We start from the raw sequence: 23,394 nt of genomic DNA on the forward strand, positions 1-23,394 counted from the left end.
GGGTACCTTGTCGACCTTGCAAAGCCCATTTTGCGATCGTCGCATTCCTCCATCCCCCATCAAAGACTTGCCCACTACAATAACGAAGACAACAATGGGTTTGGTCGACTATTCTGAATCCTCAGGCTCAGAGGACGAGGTGCCCGCCAAGCCGATCGCCGCCGCGAAGCCCGCATCCACCACCACAACAAAGAAGCCCTTCCAGAAGGTCGTCGACCGGTCGAACCCCGGCAAGATTGTCGTCAACCTGCCATCGACGAAGCCCGACGGCCCGAAACCCCCCAGCGACGAGCCGCCGGCCAAGCGCGCGCGGACCGGGAAAGGCGGCCTGTTCAGCGGCTTCAACTCCTTCCTGCCGCCGCCCAAGAACGCCGCGAAATCCGCCCCGGCGCAAAGCAGCAGCAGCAGCAGCAGCACATCGCGGCCGGCATTCCAGCTCAAGACCGGAGCCGAGCCCGGTTTCAGCAGGGACAGAGGCGGTGACGATGGGGAGGGATCTTCAGGAACGGCCGGCGGGGGGTTCAGCCTGCCCGCCCCCAGGGCGCAGGCGCAACCGACGATACCAGAGGGCATGAAACCGGCGGACGAAGTGAAGCTGGTCGGGAAGCCGATGATGTTCAAGCCCCTGTCCGTGGCCCGGAAGCCCAAGAAGAAGACGGCAACTTCGGCGTCCGCCGCGGCGCCGAAGCCCGCATCGGCAGGACCCAAAGAGCCCGAGGCCAATGGCGACGCGCCTGCGCTGACGCCAGCGCCGAAAAAGGCCGTCTCCCTCTTCTCCATCGAACCCGAGGAGACGACAACGCCAGACGCCGTGGCCACCAGCGGCGCGTACGAGCCGCTCTTCGCGACAGAGCAGGCGGTGGACGACTCCAACGGCTACGCGGACCACGCAGGGCAGGCCAGCTGGCCGGCGCCCACGACGGCGCCCAACGAGTCGGATAACCTCGACACCATCGCCAACGACCTGAACCTCTCGGCCGCCGCCAGGCGCGAGCTGTTCGGCCGCCAGAAGGGAGGCGGCCCGCAGACGGCCTCGAGGGTCATCAACTTCAACACGGACCAGGAATACCAGCACAACGAGGAGCTGCGGGCCGCCGGGCAGCAGCAGATCCACAACCCCGTGCGGGCCATCGCGCCGGGCAAGCACAACCTGCGGCAGCTGGTCAACCAGGTGCAGAACCAGCGCGAGGCTCTCGAGGACAGCTTCGCCAAGGGCAAGAGCAACAGGAAGGAGGCGTCGAGCCGGTACGGATGGTAGAAGAACGGAAGGACATGATACCCCAAAAATTGATGAAATCCTTTTTTTTTTCTTTTCTTTTATTCTCTTCTGCCCTTGGTTTTGTAACCCTTCCGGGTCAGGTAAATTGTACATGATGATTGCCATCCGCCTTTCTAGGTATCCCAAAATTTGTACTCGTGAAGTCATAACCCAACAAACTATCATACAAGAAGAAGACCCCCCCCCAAACGCTTCCCAAAATCCCCTCGGGGAAAAAAAAAAGGCTTTTTTTCCAACAACAAAAGAAAAAGGCTGCTCAGCAGGTCATAACAGGCGCGGTGCGGCCGCTGCCCACCCCGCTGGGGCCCATGAGGAAGCCCCATTCGCCTCTGGTGATGGGCGAGATGTCATCGTACCCGTTCGGCGTCATCGGGCCCGACGCCTGCCGGTCCTCGTGCAGGACCTCGGCGATGGAGACGGGGCTCCAGACGGACATGGGAGGCTGGCGCTCCGGCCGGGCCGTCAGGTCCTCGTCCTCCTCGTCATCGTACCCCCGAATCTCCAGCGGCAGCTGCTGCGGCTTGGGGTCGAAGTTGGTCTGCAGCTTCAGGGCGGGGCCCTTTGGCGATGGCGGCTTGCTGATTCGGATGGTGCCCATGGAGGCCGCCATCGTGTCGTCGAGCTGGATCTCGAGCTCCCTCACGGTCTCCTCCACCTGAGCCGCGGATCCCACTCCTTCGATGGCGCCGATCCTGTCCGGGCCGCCGTATGCTCTGCGGTACATCTTGTCAACCTCGGCCAGGGCGGCATCGGTGACGCTGAGCCAGTCGTACGAGCGAAGCAGGTCGGACTTTGAGACCTTCTTCCCCGCCCTCGAGAGGATGAGCCTCCGGAGCTCGTCGACGGCGTCCTCGAGCCGCAGCGGGGCGTTGGTGCGCGAGTAGCTCGACAGGGCCGCCTTGAATGTGTACAGGTGGTCCAGGGAGACCAGGGTCAGGCCTTCGGAGGCAAATAGCACCTCGTTCTGCACGATGGAGCGGCGGATCAGGCTGCTCGTCAAGCCGGACGCCGAACCGTCCACTACTGGCGGGAGCCACTCAGATCTGAGCCATGTTAGCGAGGTTCTCGTTGTGGGGGGGTGTGACTGTGCAAAGACGTACCCGATGCGGAACTTCTTCTCCGCCCGCTCAATAGTCTGTCTGAGCGTTCTCTCTTGCTTGTCCGTGAGCAAGTCGGCGTGGATGAGACGGATGCCGAAGGGGTTGGGCGACATGGGGCCGGAGGCGTCGGTGATGGTGGAACAGGCGGTGGAGGGGGTCATTGGCGGGGGCGAGAGGGGGATGCCCGGCGACAGGGGCCACCTCAGCCTCGGGCCGTTGGTGTCCATGAGGAATGAGGGCGTGAAGATGAAGGTCTCGGGAGACTCCCTCCCGGAGGAGGAAACGGTGGACACGGACGAGACGCTGGAGCCGGTGTTTGTCCTCACGAGCTTCTTGAAGGAGGAGACGGGCGAGGTGGTGAAGTTGAAGCGAGAAGAAGAGTTGCTCCCTGCCGAGGACGGAGGCGACATTGGCGGGGACGAGACGCCGTAGGTGGTGGAGGGGAGCGTGGGGAGCTGGTACTCGCGCCTGGCGACAACGAGGGTGACATGGAAGGCCTTCCTGGCGAGCCTCTTGGAGGCGTACTCCAGGGCCTCATTAAGATGGGGTGGCAGGTGCTGGACATCGAGGAGGGAGGTGCCGGCCTCCAAAGGCGACGAAATGCGACTCTTGAGAGCCATTTTGGTTTTGTTTTGGTTGCAGATGGTCTAGTTTTTTGTTTTTTTTTAGAGAGTAAGTGTAAGTGTGAGTGTTGTGTGTTTTGTGTGTTTATTGAAAAAAAAGTGGTGTAAAAGCCGAAATAAATGACGCCAGGTCGATGAAGGTTAATAAGTTATTGAAGGGACTGTAAAGACTCTGAGCGCCAGGCTTAGGTTGGATTGTCGACACCGTGATACTACTGCTGAAGCTCTTTCTTGAATGCCGAGAGTCGAGGGGGAGGAGCGATGAAGTTATATCGACAAAGACGGACGACGGAAACCGAGGGTTCGCTCAAGAAAATCTGAAACGAGGGCCTTCGTGTGCAGGACCCCTTGTCGGCCGTCATCAAGTGTCCTGCTGCGATGCAACTCAAAACAGCCTTACGGGTATGGCCCCTCTTGGGTATAGTCCCCAAGTCGAGTCCGGATAGCCCAGAATAGGAAAGGAGCTGGTCGCCGAGTGGGTAACCTCGGACTTGGGGGACCCATAACTAAGGTACCGCACAAAGTACCCTCGACCAGGGAAAGGGGGGGGGAGTGCGACGGCCGAGGGAATGATCACGACTGCGAAGAAGGCCAAAGAAAAGTGGGATAAAAAAAGGTTTCTAGCGTTGCGTGGCGTGGCGTCTCTGATCTGACAAGGAACTCTACCAATGGGCGCCAAAGAAGATGAAACCAGTCTCCTTTAGATGACATGTGGACGACGTGTGCCGTGTGCGTACGTTGGCGCGTGGAGGAGAGTAGTCTTGTTTCATGATCGACCTCGTTTTCTCGTCTTTAGTTGCTCAAATGCGAGGATGGGGGGGGGGCCCGCCAAGGGAATGTGGGAGGTTGTATGGTAAGGGGGGTGTGGAACGGGGAGCCGAAAGGCCCCCTCCCCCCGGCCTGCCATCATCTATCTCAGCCTGTCATCAAACATCCCGCAGACGTCGTTAAACCCTGGTCCAGTTCGACCGTGGCTTGTCCGGTGAATTAAGCGTTGAAAGGCGAAGTGGCTGAGGGGGCCCTACCACGTGTGCGACTGCGTAATGTAACGTCCGCTAGCTGGCTGGCTGGCTGGCTTACTGACTGACCGGGTTGCCTTCTAATTCCAGAGCACGAGGAGCAGGAAAGGACGGCGACGACGACGAGGCTACTGCACTTCATCACACGGCGTACAGCATCTCCGTACCTAAAAATGAATACAATTATTTTTTTCCAGGTATTTTAAAATTGGCACGATGACACCAAAGAACGGAATCGCCCAATCGCCCAATCTCTCCCCTCCTTCCCCTCACTCGACAGGACTATTTTCCGAATTACCCAGATCTAAACGCAGCTGTTCAATCTGCAAAGCTACCCTACGACCTGAGAGTCCCCGACCAATCCCCTTCCTGTCGTCCAATCGTAGATTTTCCCCGGCTGCTCTAGTGCCATTCTCCCGTCCCTCTGGGCGGTTACGCTGCTATTTCCAGTGCGCGCTGCCTGTCCGCCAGCCGGGTCTGCCCAATCACGTCTCCCAGGGAGCCCGTGCGGATCTACTTGGAGATCTGCGTGTGTGCCGGACAGGGATTCGTGCATGATGCGGGCCCGCCGTTCTCGCCAGTGTCAAAAATAGATTGCCCTTTCTTTGCGTGGCAGCGCGCTCTGTCAACGCCTCGGCTGCCACAAGTCAGCGGAGGAGGCGGAGGGAGGAAGGGGGCACGATTTGGCCCCCGCGCCCTCGGCGACAGCGAACCGTGGGAAATGCCCCCCTTTGGCCAGCAAGCCCAGCACCCAGCACCCAGCGTCCGGACTCGTTCGTGGATTCGACATCAAAGGAAGCCGTCGTCTTTGGGGGGGTCCAATTTTGGGGCATCAAGAGAACCAAACAGCGCCCACAAACAACAGTCGACTAGAGGATTTCAAGTTTTGTGGGTTAAACAATGGCTCAGCGTTTCTCAAACTTGGCTACCTTCTATCCCATACTCTGCATAGTACCTAACCCACAGAGGGCGGGAAGTATATTTCGCCGTGGCTTTGCTCAATTTACCTGAAGGTTGGCTGTCGCAGACGTCACTGCCTCGTGGGAACGACCTGAAGAAGCATCAATTTACCCCAGGAAACCTCCCGTCCAGAACGCCTTCGCTCGTCTCGAGATGCCGCTCGAGATAGATTGCCCCGCTATTGGCGTTACAGAACCTTGCGGTTGATCGATCCATGATCAGAGCAGCGACTTTGCTCAACCATCGCGATGGGAATTGAGAAAAAAAAAAGGTAAAGAGAAGAGACGAGGGCAGGTAGAAACGGGGCCAAGACTTGGCACGGCGATTTATCGATGGGACGACTGCGCGTGATACAACCGGGCAGCGAATACTCGGAAGAGAGAGGAAAGAGCTTGTCCCTCCCCTTGTTGATACCGAAGAAGGTTTCTTCAGGTCTGTTGGACAAGCCACAAGTGCCCTTCTTGGCTTTACTTTTATTTTTTTTAGCAACTCGCAGCCGTCACCATCACCGTCGCCATCGCGATCCCAACCACTCGCTCCTTGATTGAGTCCCCCCCAACTTCTGCTCCTCTTGGCTCAAACAAGGCGCCAAGGCACCCCGCCTAAATTGTTCGCCAAATTGTCAATCCCCGATCGAGACAACAATCTCAATTAACAGTGCATGTGTGTGTGAGTGTGTGTGTGCGTGCTTCCCCTCGTCTGAAGTTCTCTCTGCTCCCAACCATGTGGTACACCGTGACTCTTAGGCACGTCACCCGCCTCCGGTCGAACCGGTTGATCAACCGACCCCGCATCAGCCATCCGTCAGTCAGTGCCTCCCCCCTCCCCTCCCACTCTCCTGCAGAATCGCCCGAGCCTCATCGTTGACGGCCACCACACGAAACCATCAACCCATCCACCAAAACCTATTTACTTCTGGCACGTCATACCTACCCCTCATCGGGCGTTGCTTCGTCGGTGGCCGCGCTTCCCCGAGCCCGCGCTGCTCCCCTCGGTCTCGCGGAACATCACCAACCTTGTTTCGCTCAGCCAAACGAGAGCCAAGCCCCCGCCCCCCTCCCCCTCTTCATCAAACGTGAAAACAACTCGTTGGAGCCGCGACGACACATCACGAGGTACGCGACCGCTGCCGGAGAGCAACCTCAACCTCCGCTGGCGACCTGCCAAGTGCCGGTCCAAACCCCGACTTGACACGCCTAGATCGTAAATCACCGTTCTCGATCAACATCAACGAATTCCCCCACCTCCCTCTTCAGTCCCATCTTCTTGAAAGTTCTGTCGTGCCATTGAGAAACCACATGCGACAGCAAACGTCAGTCACGCAAGCAAGGAAGCGGCCACCTCACCAACCTCTTTCAACCCGGTATAGCATCATTGATCGCCGGCATTTGGACAAACATGCCCAGAGCCCGGCCACCATCCTTGAAGATCGCCGCCATTCATCCCCTCCCCATCCCTACTCTCTGTCTCTCTCTGTCTCTCTCTCTTGTGTTTCCCAAATGCGCGCCCCCCCCTTTTCCTCCATCGGCCACTTGCCTTGTCGCTTTCCTGCGACCAGAATCAAGACCCGGCGGTCAACAAACTCCATTCTTTGAAGCCTGTCAGCCGCAAAACCCAAACCCCCGGGCGCGCGCCCCTTCCTTCTGCATTGGGTTTCTAAATATGACCTTCACTCTTCAAAGCCAAGTCCCCCTCCCCCCGGCATCTTACCCCAAATCGTAAGCGCAAGTAGCCAAAAATGACCCAGCCATTCATGATTCTTTTCTAGCCCCTTTGGAAAGAAGGGATTGGGCGCCTGGAAATAAAACAGGAAAGGTAAAAAAAGAAAAAGAAAAAAAAAAAGGGGGCCTTGGGTCTTTGCGATGGCTTACCACCCCCCCCCCCCCCCCCCCCCCCACACGTGTGATGGTTCCCCGATATCACCTTGAGCGCGCCACTCGCGTGGGCACTCTCGTGAACCAATCCGAGGCTTGTATGCACTTCCGCCCGCCGTCGCCCCATCCATTTGAACGGCTTCTTAATCCCGGGACCGGGATTGCACACGGCTCCCCTCCATGGTTCGGCGGCTATCAACCACCGATACTACAACGACCCATTCCTCTATCAGTGCCGTTAATTAAAACCCCGCGGAGTCGCTCCGAAAGATCTAATATTGGAACCCCTTCATGTTGCCTTTTAGCACCTCGTATACATCTTTAGCTCGCATCTTCTCTCGGCAGTCAAGCCACTTGGAAGAGCCTAGCGGGCTTTATTTACGTTCACCAGGCGACTCTCGCTCTTCCAATGCTCTGCATGTGCTAAAGATAATCCTTACAATTCCTATCTTCCTAGCTAGGCCCATTGCGAGACTATCGTTGGCTGCGCTGGCGCTGGAGGTAGGATGGACTTGATGCTCTTACCACCGCCCCTCAATGCAATCTCAACAACTCTTTGCCGTGCGTCCAGTGACGGCTTCCTGCTGCCCGTCCATAGTAAAATCATATCCTAGCCTGACTCAACGGCCATGACTAGGCTGCCCAGAAAGTGAACCATCGTACCCCGTTCCTTTGGCCGTCATTGTCCATGTGCTGGACCTTGGATACCTTTTGCCCATTTCTGGGTCCCCAAACGCCAAGACTCCACTCAAATGCAAGAAGCCTCCGCCGTCCTGTATAGCGCTTCGTGCTACTAATTCCAGAATTCGTTCTAAATGAGACTCCTCATCTCCTAGACGCCTTGCATGATTGGTTTGTTTCCTACCATGTCGCACAATAGAAAAGTGTTCAAGTAACCTCATAGTCATTCAATTCGTCAGGTGTGTTTTTTTTTCTTTTCGTTTTGTGTCCGTTACTGGAGATCCGACTCTGGCGGATCACCAGCCGCCTGCATGCTGATGTCTGCAGGGCTTTCCAGCTGCTCCGAGGATGCGCATGAGTTCTCCCAGTCTTGGCCGCCGTCCAGTCAGCCTTCATGGTTCCGAGGCGATGGTGTCCGAGTCACTGTAGAGTCCTGGGGACATACCGGAACCCTCATCCTCCAACTCCTCCACCGTCATGCGTCGGAGTGGCTCAATGATTGCTATCGTCACATGTTAGCGGCCACCCGGAAATGAGTAGAGCCCATCGGGGCAACTTACAGCGATAGTGCTCTTGGAATTCTGCAAAGGAGACAATGCGCTCCCCTTCAAGTCCCACATCGGCCCTGAAGAAGGGCTCGCACTTGAGAATGATGGCTTGCAGGCTTTCTGTGGAATGCTTGGCCACTTGGGCCCGCCTCTGCACAAAGTAGTCTCGGAGATAAGCGAGGCAGTTCATGGCGACTTTCCGGGCTGTCACGTTCACGATGACGGCCAACCCGTCGTCATCATCTTCAACTGGCTCGTGAGATGCCAGCCATAGAGACAGGAGTTCCTCTGTGCCCCGCCGCACCTCTGCATCGTAGTAACCTAGCAGGCTTGGTGCCCAGACGGGGATGTGGTCGATGTACAGAGGGTACCGGGCGTCCCTGACCTCTTCGTTTTCGTTCTGCAGGCTGATGTATGCTAGCTTGAAGAAGTCGAGGAAGGCCCTACCATCCGAGTTTTGCAGAGTTCGGCACTGGTAGGCTATGTGTCGGAAGAGGGCCTGGACACACGCCCCATTTCTGCTTTCTTCGGCGAACAGCACAGCTGCTCTGATGTAGGGGGTCACCGAATATTGGACCACCTGTCCAGTGATCATGCTCTTAATACCGAAGAAGACTTTCTGGTCCATTTCGTGGTTCAGGTGAATTATCCGCTTGATGATAGATGCCGAGTGGGCCGGCTCCTGGTCAAGGTCGATCAACTTCTTCACAAAAGTGCTGCCTGTTCCCTTGCTCCATTCGTGGCCAAGAATGTTTACCTCCTCGGGCGTCCAAGACATTTTTGGTGTTTGATGCTCCATGAAGATTTCCAACCGCATCTCGGCGTTCTCCACGATGGTGTGAACGTCAATGACGTCCTCCAAGGCGTCCATGAAGTGGTCAATCAACTGGATGATCATCTCGTATGAAGTCGAGCGCGTGTTGTTCATTCGGCGGATGACGTTGGTTAGCATTCGGACGTAATTGTTGGGGAGTTCCATGTTGGCATCTGCGAAGACGATGCGCATGACCCGACAAAACCAGTCCTCCGACATGAGCAGGGCAGTCTCCAATGTGCCCATCTGGGCGAACGCCAAAATGGTCTGAAAGACTTCGTGCCAAGACCGAATATTGGCGTGGAAGTTGCCCCAGAGCGTGTCGAGCATCTGAACGACCTGCATCATGATAGGGTCCTCGACCATGTCTACCTGAGATAGGCCCCACATCTCGGGCTTTGAGGCCTTGATTTGCCGCAAACCTGTGATGAACAAGCTTCCGATCGCATATCTAACGTTGGAGTCGGGGTTTCTCTGGAGAAGTTGACGGAACGCCTCGTGCCGTTCTTGGAAGTAGTCAAAAAAGTCCATGGCACACTTAGGGCAGTTGATGATGGCATGCTCGATCTCTTCCCGGAACATTTCAAAGTCGGGGAGATCTTTGGTTCGGGAGGCGACTTGATCCAGGTGGCCAAGAAACATGTGCATCGCGCGTTGTTCAATAAGATGCATGTCGGAGCAACTGCCCCCATTCCGCATTCTGGCGTGCTGGAACATTCTGAGAACGAACTTCGAGTGAGTTGGGTCATAGAGGCAGTGCCGTCTGAGCAGGACCGTATTTTCACCCTCAATATGGTCAACGACCTCGGCGGGAACATCGACCTTTAGCGGAGTTGGCAAAGAAGCGCTCTGCAACCTCTCCTGCTCCGATCTCAAGACTGAAGACCGTTGGTAGAAGAGCATGTAGGCGCTGTACGTCTTGTCGTAAGCTATACCACTCTCCAATGACCCGTCCGTGCCACCGAAGGTCGACTCTTCCATCTTGGCTGGATCCCATGGCGAAACAATGTCGTCGTTGAATTCGAACCAAGTCTGCGATGAGGCTGCAGTTGGTCGTTCTCTTATGTAGGAGTAGTAATGGCCAGACTCCGCAGTGCCCGCATGAACAAGTACGCCGACCAGTTCGAATACGTCCTCTTCTTCAGAGTCGGAAGGCGAGCCGAGATGGTCAATGGTGTACGGTCGCATATCTATCTTGGTGGGGAACGAGAAGTAGTCGTTAATCTTACTTCGCATAAGAGTCCGTAGATTGAAATCGAACCGTTTGAGATGGAAGATCAGGTTGTCAGGAATGTCCTTCAAGCAGGCTCTCTTGACGGCGTCAACGTGCCGGTCGCAGCTCGAGCACTTGTATTTGTTGTCTCCTTCCATGATCTCACCGTCAACGTAGGCCTGGAGGCTATCCTGCAGGGTGCTCTTGCCCTTGATGTCGCACTGAATGGCCGAAAATGGCTCGAGTCGCTCCGAAATGTGTTCGCATTCCTTCGAAGCAACCTGCTGCACGAGTTGGCCGCCGTAGAAGGACCGTAGCGTTTTCCTCTCCTCTGCCGTCGATAGCTGTCCTTCCCAGCGATCGAAGAGCAGGTTGTAGAATTCATCAACGTCCATCTGGTTGTGAACATCGATAATTGTCTCCTCGTATGTCTTGATTGAGCCGACAAGCAAGCTAGGATCGATGAACTTGCGAGAACTCTCCTGCATAAACGCAAACAGCTTACGAGTCTCCTTGAGCAACCCGTGCGAGTTACCCTGGTCTGGGGCACGAGCGTTCATCATGAATTGGCGGAAACCTGTATTCATGAAGAGTTGGGTAAACAGTGAGTTGAGATAACAGGTGTTGGACAGATTGCGAAGCCCTGTATATCCACAGGGGGCCCTCACCGCAGACATTCGGTCAAATTGCGGCTGCAGTTCGTAAAGATACGGATCTTCTTCCTCGCGTAAGCTGCTTGATCGCACGATATAGGGCCGGGCATACGAACCAATGTCGAACTCATCAAAGGGCACTAGACTCTCTAGATCCTCCAGCAAAGCATAAAACTCGCGGTCTCGGTCTCTGACCAACTCAAAGACGATTTCGGTAAGGGTTGCTCTGGTTTGAGTTGACAGTATACAGGATCGCCCTGACCCTACACTGTGCTGCCGTGGTGGGGGAAACAGGTGTTTCCAGAAGAGCTTCCTGCCAAGGCTTCTGTACTGGTAGTCAGTGTTACGCCCTTCGATTGATACGGGTTCCGGATAACTCACGATGGCAGGTCGGTTTCCACATCCACGTCTGATCCTTCATTGAGGCAACTGTGAAGAAGCTTTACAAGCCCACTAGCTACGGCATCCTCGGACCCAACGTGTCCGAATTGCTTGTTGTTGTCAGTGATATAATGTATAGGTGATTTAGGGGGGGGGGTCCTTACCTCGGATGATTCGTGCTCAAGCAAAAGCTTTCCGCAATCGCTTGCCAAGGCAGGTATGTCTATGACGGTGGCATCTTCAAAGGTCATTTCGCGCAAAAGCGCTAGAGACAGTCCGAGGACTTGCTGGCATTGCTTTGGAGATTTGACGGCTCTTGGAATGAGCCGATGTAGTATTGGCCAGAGGAATTCACAGAATGAGATGGTGTTTGTGTTGGACCTGTTGCCTGCGTGAGAGTTGATCAGGCAGCTACCGGTTGGAGAGACATACTCATAGGGGGAGATGGCTCTCTCCTCTATCAACTTGGCAATGTTTGCACGGATCGCCTCGGAAGGCTCCTCCAGGAGCAAGACTCTCATTAGCTCTTCGAGGTTCGGCAGAGCCCTCAAGGAAGCCCAGAAGGCAGAATCAATAGAAGCACTTCGAAGGATTGCCGAGAACGTTGATGCAATGAGAGGGATGAGGGTATCGTTGCTCCGCGTAGTGATGGCCGACATGAGTATTCCAACAAGGCGATCCGCCGGTGCTATAGCCACAGCCTTGGGCTGGATGTCGAGGCCTTCGAGGCCAGGGTCTGCGACGGTGTCAGATGATCCAGCTGTGCAAGAGTCTAAGTGCTCACCTCTGAAAGTCAGACCATAGACATTCATCAGGTTGAATGTCAGGCGATTCTTCAACGCTTCAGAAGTGCAGCTGTCAAGGATTTCGCGATCGGAAATAGCCGCCACAACTAACGCCCGCACTCGAACCAGCGCATCGAGATATGCCTCGACGCTTGCATCGTCTGCATCGGAGACAGTGGATTCGCAGTCTCTCAATCGACGAGCAGCTGTGTCCATGTATTCCGTCATAGCGTACGAGGCATAGAGTGATTTGAAAGGCTGCGCGAGCGGGAATATCTGCTGATACGAAGTATCGGCAGAGTCAAAGGCAACTAGCATATGGGTATCTGCAGGCAACTTAGTGAGAAAGGAATGGATCTGCAACTCCGTTAGCACTCGGGCACCAAACATGATGATACAAACATATACCTCTCCGGCCAGGACGTCCTGCATGCTCAAGTAACTCCAGAGTTGCTCGAAATGGCCCATGATCTCGATCTCCAAAAGTGAAGCTCCTGGTTTGATCCTAGAAGCCATGGCCGTGCCAGTCTCTTGCCGTTTGACCAGGATCAGGCCGTCGTGGATCTTCAAGTCCTCGAGAGACCGACAGACATCGTTTTCATTCGGGGCGAATGGATGACCACGGTAGTATATCCTGTAGTTGTCAAAGCCGGTGGCCTGTCGAATGCTCGCCAGCAAAGATGCGGCCGTGTTTTGCCGTCCCACTTCAAGAGGCATGATGTCGGTCTGCGTGTTGCCATCGAAAGATTGGAACTTGAGCTCAGCCGACTCTCCTTCAGCCACGCTCGGTGAGCCAGGCGTCAGAGCACGAAGGTCAGGCGCAGAGAAGTGGGCCTTGGCCTGGTGGGCATTCAGGAAATGTCGGAGGACTGCAAGCGATCGTGTGAAGATTCGCTCTTGCTCCACTGTCTGCTCCTCGGTTGCAACGATGACCATTGGCTCATCGTCCCCGCTCCGGGTTCCATCGCTGTAGGCCTCCAGCCGCTTTGCGGCGTTTTCCATTTGCTTCAAGCAGCGGTTCACAAGTCCCAAGTGAACCTGGCAAGCTCTGTGGTGCGGATATGCTAAGATAGACTTACTATCGATGTAGATGTCGCCCACGAGCGTCTGGATTGCGGCGTCCACGAGCGTGACATCTTTGGCCACCACTGTTGCATTTTCAGCATCCAGAATCATGCGCCAGAGTTGTTCTACTCCACTTTGCGCAACACTTTCATCATCATCCAATATAATGTCGTTGATGTCATTGACGCGAGGAAGGACCGCGCTCTTGACGAACTCCAACGCCCCGCCACAAAGACAATCGCGAGGGAGGTTCGGCAAATACTCATTGAAGCATACCGATAGAAAAGGGTTGCCAGCGACCGTTCTAGGGATGGTGTTCAAGATCCTCCAGCCATCGTCCCGATCGTCCTGACAGGCGGCGCCGTGACCGACAAGCAAATCCCAAAGGCGTGGTCCAAGGTCCGACGTGACTGTGGAGGGCTCGTGGGTCAAAATGTTTGCGATAAGGTCCCTGCGGTGATGGTTGACAGGCCCACCAAGTATTCTTCGAATGCCAGCTTGTTTCCCCTGTTCAATCGCGTGGTCGAGCTCATCAACGAGTAGCGAAGTTAAGTTGTGCTCCGTTGTCAAGACGCGCAATTCGGATACCACAGCAGGCCGCAAGGCCATGGACAGACATGATAGGGTGCCCAGCGTTGTGGACGTCTTCGCGGTTATGTCTTTGATACAGTCGTGGTAGATCTGTCTTCGGATCTCGGGCTCAATACCATCCTTGGCAAGCTCTCTAAACTTGTTCAATGCAAAGTGATGAACGTCGGAGTGGGCAACAAGTGACTCTGAGCTGTAAACCGAAGACTCCTGGAGAAGCCTAATGCAGAGACCCAATGGCAAGATGCTTTGAGTCTCGCCTGCGAACTGGAATTTGGTGTGGAGATTCCGAAGGATGGCGTCACATAGGCCTCGTACAGGTGGGGTGAAGCTGTCGATCGGCAAGCTATGAAGCTTTTCGCACAGGTAAAGGAGTTCCTCCTTATGAAACAGATTTGTGATACCTGTGGTCATGCGAATCAACGCCTCTGAAACCCGTGGATCCTGAGTGGTCGTGATCGTTTGCCAGAGCAGATCGGTTTGCTCGTCGCGGTAGAAGCGCGTGACTACCAAGAAACCCACAATGTTACCGCTCTCGACTGTGATTTCAGGGTGACACGTTGGCCCCAAAATGTAGTCGACCAGTTTAGTACCAAGTAGGTATTCGGCCACGTAGTTCAGAAAAAGCTTGCAGTCCTCGTCCTCATTGTCGTTGTTCCTTTTCCAGCAAGTAACTAGGTCGTGACACATGGTAGAGGCTGCCATGACGCGCAGCTGCATCTGGCTTGATGTGATCAGCTTCCCAAACACACCGAGCCGCCATTCCAGCGAGATGGCTTCTGGAGTAAACCGGTGGGGTAATTCGGGATGACTTTGCCGGTGTATGTTGAGGCGGTCTGTCGCCAACTTTTGGTCGCCGCCCAAGGAGATTTTGAGAATCTCAGACAGCGATGAGACGAGAAACTGAGTAGTCTCGTTCGAAAGCTGAGTCACCTTCTTCTCGATGGTCGTCGAGAAGGCACCCGAAACCATATTGTACAGAAGGTGACCGTCCGCTAACCGGGACTTGGCGGCTTCGAGGCTATGAAGCGGCGCTTGAGGCCGAACTCCTTGAATCGTTTTTTGAAGAATGAGCGCTGCGATGTTACAGATCGGCGCAAGTACATCCATCAAATTCTGGTATCTTGAAGCGTTGCTCATGTGCATGTGGGTGAGCTTGTTCAACCCTTTGATGTTGCCAGCTCCAGACTGGAATATGTTCATCATCTCGGACACGTCTGCCGTACGAGTCCAAAGCAGCTCTTCGTCATGCAGTTGCCCATTTTGGGCCCGCGGGTCATCTCTCCGAGCATAGGATATTAGAGGCTGTACGTAACGGCCTAGGAGAAAATCCGGTTGCCGGCGGTCCTCATCCAGAGATGTCTGAAGCGACTGAGCTGTCAGATAATCGAACTCGACGAAGTAAGATGCCAATCTCGAGTAGGCGAGCAAGAACTCGCTTATGATCTGCCGGCTTTCCCGTGAAACCGGTTGTCTGTGGACTCAATGTGAGCAGGTACGTCTTTAGGGAAGGGAACCGCGATGCTCACTTTCTATTAGATAGCATCCAAGCAATCTCGGGGAACATGTGCCAGAAGTTGTGGTAGGCGATATGTGATTCATAGGCGGCCTTGACCCCGACGCTACTGACATATCTGATATACGACACCATCCAAGAGCGTAGAGCGTCTAAAACAGCTTCCTCCGGCGGTGCTTCTGTACTCGGTTAGAACCGCGCGATCCATCGCAAAGCACAAGAACTTACGAGAAGAAAGATAGTTGACCAGCTTAGTTACTGTGTCTGGCAACGGCTCATGGGGCTCGTGGTATGGGAAGTCGGTGGTTGGGTCGAAGGAAGCAACATCTTCTCGGATAATGCTGACCTCCTCGTCAAATGGAGTATCCTGGTCGTCGTCCGGTATAGCAACCACCTCAACCTCAGGGCTCTGCATGCTCGACGAGGTAGAAGGCGGTGTGTCGGTGATCTCGATCGGAGCTTGCACCATGTCGACTTCCTCCAAATCTTCAACACTCTTCTTTACGCCTTCTAAGGATTCGGCCGATTTGTTTGGCAGCGTCTGCGGTGTCGGGGACACAGGGGACGAGGAAAGAGGGTCGGGCTGGGCGGCATTGCGCAGGTTTATTGTGACTCGGCTCGAAGGAGGTTCGGTCGGCGGCTCTCGAGCAGTTGACTGCAGCTCCGGTGTCTGCGGGGTGGAGGGGCCGGTGTCTATCTTCATGGCGGAATCTTGGGCGACGGCGTCTTCGACGTGGTCTGCGGCTGGAGAGCTTGAAGTATCAGCCCCCGACTTGGTGCTTTCGACCGACAAGCTCCGGGAGCCACCAGACAAAGAGGTTCGGCGTCGTTTCCTAGAAGAATCGTCGCCTTCGGTAAAAGGGTTCGGCCTCGTTGAGCTAGGCTCTGAGGAGACCGCGCGTTCTGGTGCTTCCGAGGATCCTGTAAGCTGGTCCATCTGGCTGGCGCAATGAGGAGTTGCAGCGCGGGTCCTGGAGCTCCAGAGACGTCACTCCGGCGCGGGAGACGACTCGGCAGCAGCTGGCCAAAATTAGCATGTGGGTTTTTTTGCTTTGGTAGTGGTGAACGGAGCGAGTGAGGCGCGCAACGTTGTTGGATTTTTATTTTTTTGTAAGATGCAAATGAGGACGGGTGACAAGGCTGCGCCGCTTGATCCCTCAAAGGAAAAGGGAGAGAAAAAATGATTGAGAGGCGGCGCTAGGATGTCGAGGTGACGATAGCGACGTGCCGGTGCAGTGCAGGCTGAGGTCCAATGAAGCAAAGCAAGGTGTGGTGAAGGTGGGCTTTTGGGGGAAGGAGCAGGGGTTGCACGTCGTTCTTTTTTGGTGCTTGAACAAGACGCGGTGCGGTCGGGGGCGTGAACCCACTAGAGCTGAGAGCTTTGGAGGGGGAGGGGGATGCTCGTCTGTTTGGAGACGCTGATGGGGTAGATGAGGTAAGGTGACGGAAAGAGGTACCATTTATCCGTACCTTGCTTGGATTGGATGTGGCGGGGTGGGCAGGTCCAAGGCTCAGGTACAGAGAATCGCGGTGGTCTTGGGTGAGGGAGCTCTGAGCTTACCTTAGCCTTAGCTTATTGGGGTGTTGTCAGGGTGGAAGAGGTCCGGGCGTGCAAAGGACCTTCCATTTAAAAATAAAAAGAAGCTTGTCGAGGATTGCTGGAGAAGTAGTTCTTCTTTTCTTCTTCGCAAGCAGGTCACTCCCAAACCTCACTAGTCCTCCAATCTGGGACAACTTCTGTAGGTGAGTAGTTGATGCTGCTAGAAGCTTTGAGACGGCAAGGCACCTCTCGGTCAGCGGTGCGGGGTGACGGTGCAATCAGTATGAGGGTGGCTCAAGAGCACGGTGCAGCCGGGAAGGTACCGAAGGCGAGGTGGGGAGGGGTGAGCAGATCGAGGCAGGCAGGTACTTGTAGGTAAATCGGTAAGCGGCGATAAGACAGGCAAGGCACCCGAGGTAGGGTAGGCGAGTTGTCTATCTGACTACAGATTGCGTCAGTTTGGCCAAAATCTTTATTTTCCATCCTCGATCGAAATGTTCTTGGTTTCCGTTCTTACCTGAGGTGTCGAGGTTTGCCGATGAGGTAATGTTGCGACAGGTCAACAAAACCGCAGGTGCTGACTGGTCGATACGCGGCTGCGACAAGCGGACCAAGATGCGGTAATGGCACACAAGAAGCTATCGGGCCCGATATTCCGCTTGCGCAAGGGAGAAGGAAAATCGATTTCTTTGAGTAGAGCAGGAGGGTGCACTTTTTCTTTGGCAGGACGGGCAGCTGGATAACAAAGCCCGGCTCGTGTCTTGCAGGAGAGGAAGGGCAAGCATCCAGCGATTGTCTTGCACTTCTGTGTGTCTCTGGAGACAAGAAGTTGGGTAGTACCAGGGAAACTGAATGTGTGGCTTTAGCCTCAAGGTTGATTAGATGCGTGTGGTTGGTCAGTAAAGCAGGCAAGGTACGTACTGTTTGCTGCTGAATGTCGGACTTTCTGGTTCTTCAAGCAAGGTACCATGAACTCGCAAGAGTAAAATCGTGTATCGAAGGTATTTTGGTTGCGGGCCCAGTCAGAAGCCAGAACCTCTGCAGTGCCTGTGTGTCTGCCTCTTCCAATTTATCAGATAGTGGCCATCAACTCTGCGCTCGGTATGATAAATCGACGACGTTGCCGTTCGTCGGAAAGGGCAAAGGTAAGGAAGGACGTGAGCTACCTGGCGATAGGCGTATTCAGTTCGTTCCTCAGGCAGGCAGCAGCAGGTAGGCAGCAACCCAGAAGAGAAGGTGAGGCGCCCATCAGGGCGTTTGCCCAGAAGTACAATCCAGGTAAAATACCATAGTTAGGTGGTTGGTAACTTTCCTTGATCACACGCCTCATGATGCACTGCAGTGCTACCGCACCGAATTATGTCTCGTAATCAGACCTGTCGATTGCAACGAGCTGGGCATTTCGTAGCTGTTTCTTGTTCTCGTATTTTTTTTTTTCGTCTTGTTTAATGAGCCTAGGCAACATACCATTGCTATGTGCGAATCGAGGGACCTAGGATATGGGCATTTCCAGATTACTGAACAATCAAAGACTGCGGGTGAAGGCTACTACGTCATCCAAATGTGCCTCCTAACGCTTTCTCGTCGTGTCTACTGAGGTCTCTTAACGTGCCGAAGGAGGTTGGAAGTCTTCCATCCTGGTGTGAGGTTGACCAGTTGATAACATATTGACTACCTATACCGCCCGGTGGTGTCCACCAACTACATCCCGTCCATTACTCAACGTAGCATTCGGTCTCTCGGCGCCCATTGCTCGACCCGGCTCTTCCTTCCGCAGTTGTCCGTGCTCTCCGAGAGGCTTAGAGCTCATGCGGGGCCGGGAAACTGTCTGGCCCTTGTCCCTGCTGCGTGTCCCAACGCCGATGATCTTCTATCTGCCGGGCTATCGTCGCCAATTTCCCGGCAAGATCCGCTGGGGCATGGATAAGAGAGCTTCTGGTATCATTGGGCTCGTGTCTCTGTGTCATGCGATGGGCAGCCGTTGATCAACCTACGCGATTTCGCAGCTTTTTTAGAGGCGACAAGGCAGCTTCATTGTCTGTTCATCTCTTTTTTTTCCTCCGATGTCCTCTAAATGTGGCGCTAGTGCCACCTCGCTTATCGGTGTATCGGCCGCTAATGCCAATTAGCCTCACCCGTCGTTTCTGACTGAGTTTTATTTTTGTCTTTACTTTTTTTTTGTTCACAAGCCTCTCACACGTGCGGCCATTCACATGTTGATCAGCATTGCCCTTTCTGGCTGGAGCATACCCTACTAGTAACTATAACTGGGGTACAACAAGTAGACGCCGATTACTTGAACGCAAAGACTATTTTCTTTTCAGCTTTCTCAGCCCTGCCTAGGCAAAGTCCGAGAGCGGCCTGTGTCCTCCTCAAGGAGTTCCAACCAAACCAGTAATCTAGCATTGTCATATCTGGTGGCTACACTTGTGGACCAGGAACTTTCAAACTGGCACCAACTTTCAAGCTTAGCCGAGGTTTCTCCATACTCTTCGCAACAGCAATACCTACCGACACAGATGCCTTGGTTCTATACTGGGAAATCTGTTCGGTTTTCGTTTGAAAGACACACACAAACACACGCATAGACGTCCTGCGGGGTTGGAAAGGACGCAATGGCACAGCAAATGAGAAAAAAGCTGGTATATTCGGTCGACACCCCTTTCTCGGCAACACAATGGTACAAAACTGGGCTCCCTCTCATCTTTGTTACTGGCCCATACTGACATTGTGTGGTCATTAGGCCAGATATCTCCCCAGAAGACCAAGACGCAATTCTAGAGTTGCTATGCAGGTAAGTCTTCAGTTGCCATATTTCAACTTCCCTGGACATATGCGGAGGCTCTGCATCATGAGAACCTCGCCCCGTTGTCTTAAACCTTGCATTCCACCGGATGTCATCGCGTAGGAAAAGTCGCTGACCAGAGACTCAGTCTTTTGTCACCTCTTGGTCAACACCGCCAGAGGCATATTAAGCCGTCAGAAGGCAAGAGAGCAACCAAGAGAAAAAGAATTGAACAGGGAGCAGGCCCGAAAGAACCAAAAAAGAGCGAGCATCCACCCATGCCAGAGCTCGCTGCTTTCGTCGACGTCGGTTTGACCAGTATCACTCGGAATCTGGAAACACTTGCGGCAGGGCATCAAAGCTCGGAACAGTCCTCAGGGGAAAGCAACGCTGAGACAAAGACCTCTAGCCCGTACGCTGTCATCTTTGTTGCGCGCTCGGGGCAATCGTCTGCGTTCAACTGTCAACTGCCCCAAATGGTCGCCGTCGCCTCCAAGAGTTCGCCGTCAGCACCCCCGACAAGGCTCGTGGGCTACTCAAGGCCGTGTGCCGAGAAACTCAGCGCTTGTCTCAGCGTTCCCAGGGTCTCGTCGATTGGAATCCGTGCGGGTGCTCCCATGTCGAAGGCGCTGGTCGAATATGTCCAGGAACACGTCTCGCCCGTCGGGATAGCTTGGCTGGATGAGGCTAATGGCGCCGTGTACCGACCCACACAGCTGAAAGTCGAGGAGAAGATGGTGGTAGCCAAGAAGACGGGCAAGGCATGAAGCATCATCAGTCCCGCGGCTGAGGCCGAGTCAAACCCTTGACAAACTGATTAGCATGACAGGGGGGATCGAAGGAGTGATATACCCAGCCTCTGCGAGCCGGGAACACAGTCATCGCAAAGGGTAGGCAAGATTAACATCAGCAGCCACCAGTTCCAGCACACCTAATGATACCTTTTTATTTCATTTTTTTATAAACAGTATGACTTACCGATCCCATGTTTTGTTTTGCTGGCATTGGCATTTTGGTGTCTGTATATTCTTCTTAACCTAGCTGTTTGACGCACAAGGGTGATATTGGGGTCTGTATTCCATCCCATTCGACATATTGGTTATGAGAAGCCTCTCGCCACAAATGAGCGTGTAATGTCATGTTGTCGTTCACACCTACGGCCAATTCCAGATTCAAAGCACACGGTCCCCTCTGCCTCACACTACCTATACAAGCAGCAGGACTTTCTCCGCTCATCAAGAGCACGTCTAGTCCAAGGCAGTCTGGAGAAGGGGCGCAGAGTTGGCAACAGCAGCACCTTCCACCAGCTTCTCCAAAGGCACCTCGGTGCCTGCCCAAACAATGCCCCAAGATCCGCGTGCTAATACTGGAAGCCCTTTGCCGAACTGCTTCCGTCTGTCGTGGCAGGAGCCTCCAAGCGCCTGCATTTTCTTGTCAGTCTAGCTCCTCTTTACTTTGGATTCTCCAGGCTCTTGTCCAGGAACTCTTGCCTTTTGATCACACCTGCTCTTTGAATTTTCTTTCTTTTCATCACCACCACCAGCATCGACGCCACCCTCACAACTCATATCCTTCCATTAAGACAAATACCTTTTCTTCGTCCCCGAGGCACTTTTGGAAGAGATTGGTTGCTTCCACAGCTAGAGTTCAGGATCGCCATCGCCAAGCATCCTTCAGAGGTTGGTAGCTTTTTTCTCATCCCACCCACACATTTGTCTCCCTGAGAAATGCCTTCTAGTGCTCCCCATCATATCATAATCTTGATTCTGGCGTTTGGAGCATCATAACTTTGGTAACCTTGATTATTTTACCCTATGCGCCATTATCATCTTCCTCATCTTCCTCATCTTGCTCATCTTCCATGTTTTCAGCCCATTAAGAATTCGACACGGCTTTCTGTTCAAAACAATTTCAGGCAGGTTTATCTAATGTACCTGGATCTCTAGGTATTTAGTGGTTGTTCATACCATCGGAAATCGCCTACTTCTACGCGTGCTGAAGCCATCACGATGAACATAAATGCGCAGATGGAAGCTGCCAAGCTTCTTGCTATGGAATTCAAATCAGGAACCAACTCTAAGAGAAACAAAAACAAAGGCAGTGGAAGAGGTGGCATTGGAGGAGGTGGTTCGTCTCGAGTCACTGATGGACCACGAATGACTGAGAACCATCGCCCTGAGCCCCGTGGCTTCATGAGTAAGTTTTTTTCCGAATTTAAACCAGTTAGTCCTTTACCAACGTCCCCAGATCGTCCTATGTCGACCAGATCTACTCACCCTGGAGCCAATGCCTACCTACCGAGCCCTACTCCTACGAAAATCAACCCGAGTCTAGCCAACTGGCTCACTGGAAACAACCCCGCCCAGTCATCTTCTACCAGCCCATCACCAGCTGCTAGTAAGGTACCTCCTACCGCCCTAACCTCCTCCAATAGAACGGCTTCAGTTTCTCAGTTTCCCAAGGTCGTACAACCTTCTTCTAGTCCCCAGGCCGCTACCATCTCAAACAAGACACTTGCTCCTTCCAAGGCTGAGACTGTCGTTGTGTCGGCGGGTGACAATGCTTCTGGTTCGGCCAAACCCGGGCAGCACGACCAGAAGGCAGCAAAGGATACTGCCACAAACCAGGCTGCATCTTCCTCTCGTCGCAATGGTCTTGGCCAAAGCATGTGGGCCACTGAAGAAACTACAGTTGTCCAGGCTCGAAATGGAGACACCAAGCCGGAAGTTGCACTCGAGACAAAGGCTGAACACACGGTGAAAGCTCCATCCAAGGTGGTACCCGCACCAAATGCCGACGCCAGCGCCAAAGCTTCCACTACTGTTGATCCGACTCCTCAAGAGCAGCCAGGTGAAGAACCCGCAGACGATTACAGCGGTCAGGCTTCCCGCTTGCTGCTCGAGGTTGACAGCACTCAGGACAAGACGAAGAATGCCAGCACTCTTCAATTTCAAGAGAAGCCGAAGTTCGGCACTATTCTTTGGGCTCTCCAACAGCTTGAGGCAGGCTTGGAACTTCCTAATCAAAAGGACTTCAAGGAACTTATGGTCAGAAAGGATGACGAGTGTGCGAATGGAGAGCCAGGAGTTACTCCTCAAACTGTTACCGCCGACACCACCTCATTGACCACCCTAGCGCCCAATGAACAGATGATCAATGATAACAAGAAAAAGGAGTCGAATGCTAACCTGAAAGACCCGGCCTGTCACTGCCCAAAGCGAAGCCGTCCCGTTATTGGCCTGACAGCCTCCAAGTACAACACAGACATGGACGGGGATGTCGATATCCTAAATATGTCGACCGTTTCTCAGCGTAATTTCGCTGTCAATGTGATTCTCCAGGATCATCCTGTTCCCGACTGTCCCGTTCTTCAACAGACGATGGCCAAGTACCCATTGTATTTTGGCGCGAACCCGGCTACTGCAGACGACTCGGATGATGACCTCACCGTCTTTCCCTGGGGCAAGTCAAACAATTCGACAACAGTTTCCTCTAATCAGCAACAGTCACCGGGACGAGGCAGAGGCCTCACGTCGTCGATGTGGGCCGATTAGGTCTCACTCTAAACGCGTAAATCAAGAGACCTTTTGACCGTCGCATGGATAATATCAGGTAATGACTCGCTCATTCTTGTTCCAGGCGGCGAAACGAATGCTTATTCGGCTCGTATAAACAGGGGTTTGCGCTAATATCTCAGATGATTGTTTGGTCCACGGCGTGTCTCTTTCAATCTTCGTCAATGACGCTACGTTGACAAGACGTGGATAGCTACCGGAGACATCGGATTAGGCGTGGAGCACTACATCAAGGCCAACGCCAAGTTGCGGAGGGATCTTGATAAGGTAAAGAAAGGACATTGGAGGATCAAGAATAATGGACGGATTATCCCGGCACTCGGCATTGAATGGTTCTCTTCGGGGGGGTTCTTTTGGCAGGCGGGTTGCTCGTCCGCCACAACACTATATCCAGA

At 53.9% G+C, this 23,394-nt stretch overlaps 5 protein-coding genes across 5 annotated transcripts; 3 read left to right on the forward strand and 2 right to left on the reverse strand.

Moving 5' to 3' along the window:
* Positions 1–94: 94 nt before the first annotated feature.
* On the forward strand, positions 95–1,258 carry EsH8_IV_000862 (mitotic checkpoint regulator, MAD2B-interacting-domain-containing protein; the record flags this gene model as incomplete). The annotated part of the gene is made up of 1 exon (XM_083265752.1): positions 95–1,258. One exon carries the CDS (start codon positions 95–97, stop codon positions 1,256–1,258), a length of 1,164 nt encoding a protein of 387 aa, XP_083124647.1.
* Positions 1,259–1,535: 277 nt separating this feature from the next.
* EsH8_IV_000863 (uncharacterized protein) lies at positions 1,536–2,999 on the reverse strand (the record flags this gene model as incomplete). The annotated part of the gene is made up of 2 exons (XM_083265753.1): positions 1,536–2,322; positions 2,380–2,999. The coding sequence occupies 2 exons, from the start codon at positions 2,997–2,999 to the stop codon at positions 1,536–1,538; spliced, it is 1,407 nt and encodes a 468-aa protein (XP_083124648.1).
* A 4,808-nt stretch (positions 3,000–7,807) lies between these two features.
* On the reverse strand, positions 7,808–16,036 carry EsH8_IV_000864 (uncharacterized protein; the record flags this gene model as incomplete). The annotated part of the gene is made up of 11 exons (XM_083265754.1): positions 7,808–7,905; positions 7,982–8,038; positions 8,097–10,826; positions 10,881–11,089; positions 11,146–11,255; positions 11,310–11,526; positions 11,578–11,881; positions 11,930–12,287; positions 12,339–15,057; positions 15,113–15,278; positions 15,328–16,036. The coding sequence occupies 11 exons, from the start codon at positions 16,034–16,036 to the stop codon at positions 7,808–7,810; spliced, it is 7,677 nt and encodes a 2,558-aa protein (XP_083124649.1).
* Positions 16,037–19,702: 3,666 nt separating this feature from the next.
* EsH8_IV_000865 (uncharacterized protein) lies at positions 19,703–20,191 on the forward strand (the record flags this gene model as incomplete). The annotated part of the gene is made up of 1 exon (XM_083265755.1): positions 19,703–20,191. One exon carries the CDS (start codon positions 19,703–19,705, stop codon positions 20,189–20,191), a length of 489 nt encoding a protein of 162 aa, XP_083124650.1.
* A 1,242-nt stretch (positions 20,192–21,433) lies between these two features.
* EsH8_IV_000866 (uncharacterized protein) lies at positions 21,434–22,978 on the forward strand (the record flags this gene model as incomplete). The annotated part of the gene is made up of 2 exons (XM_083265756.1): positions 21,434–21,620; positions 21,672–22,978. The coding sequence occupies 2 exons, from the start codon at positions 21,434–21,436 to the stop codon at positions 22,976–22,978; spliced, it is 1,494 nt and encodes a 497-aa protein (XP_083124651.1).
* Between the last annotated feature and the right edge of the window lie 416 nt (positions 22,979–23,394).

This window comes from Colletotrichum jinshuiense, chromosome 4 (assembly GCF_051148585.1).
Source record: "Colletotrichum jinshuiense chromosome 4, complete sequence".
Classification (NCBI taxonomy): Eukaryota; Fungi; Ascomycota; class Sordariomycetes; order Glomerellales; family Glomerellaceae; genus Colletotrichum; species Colletotrichum jinshuiense.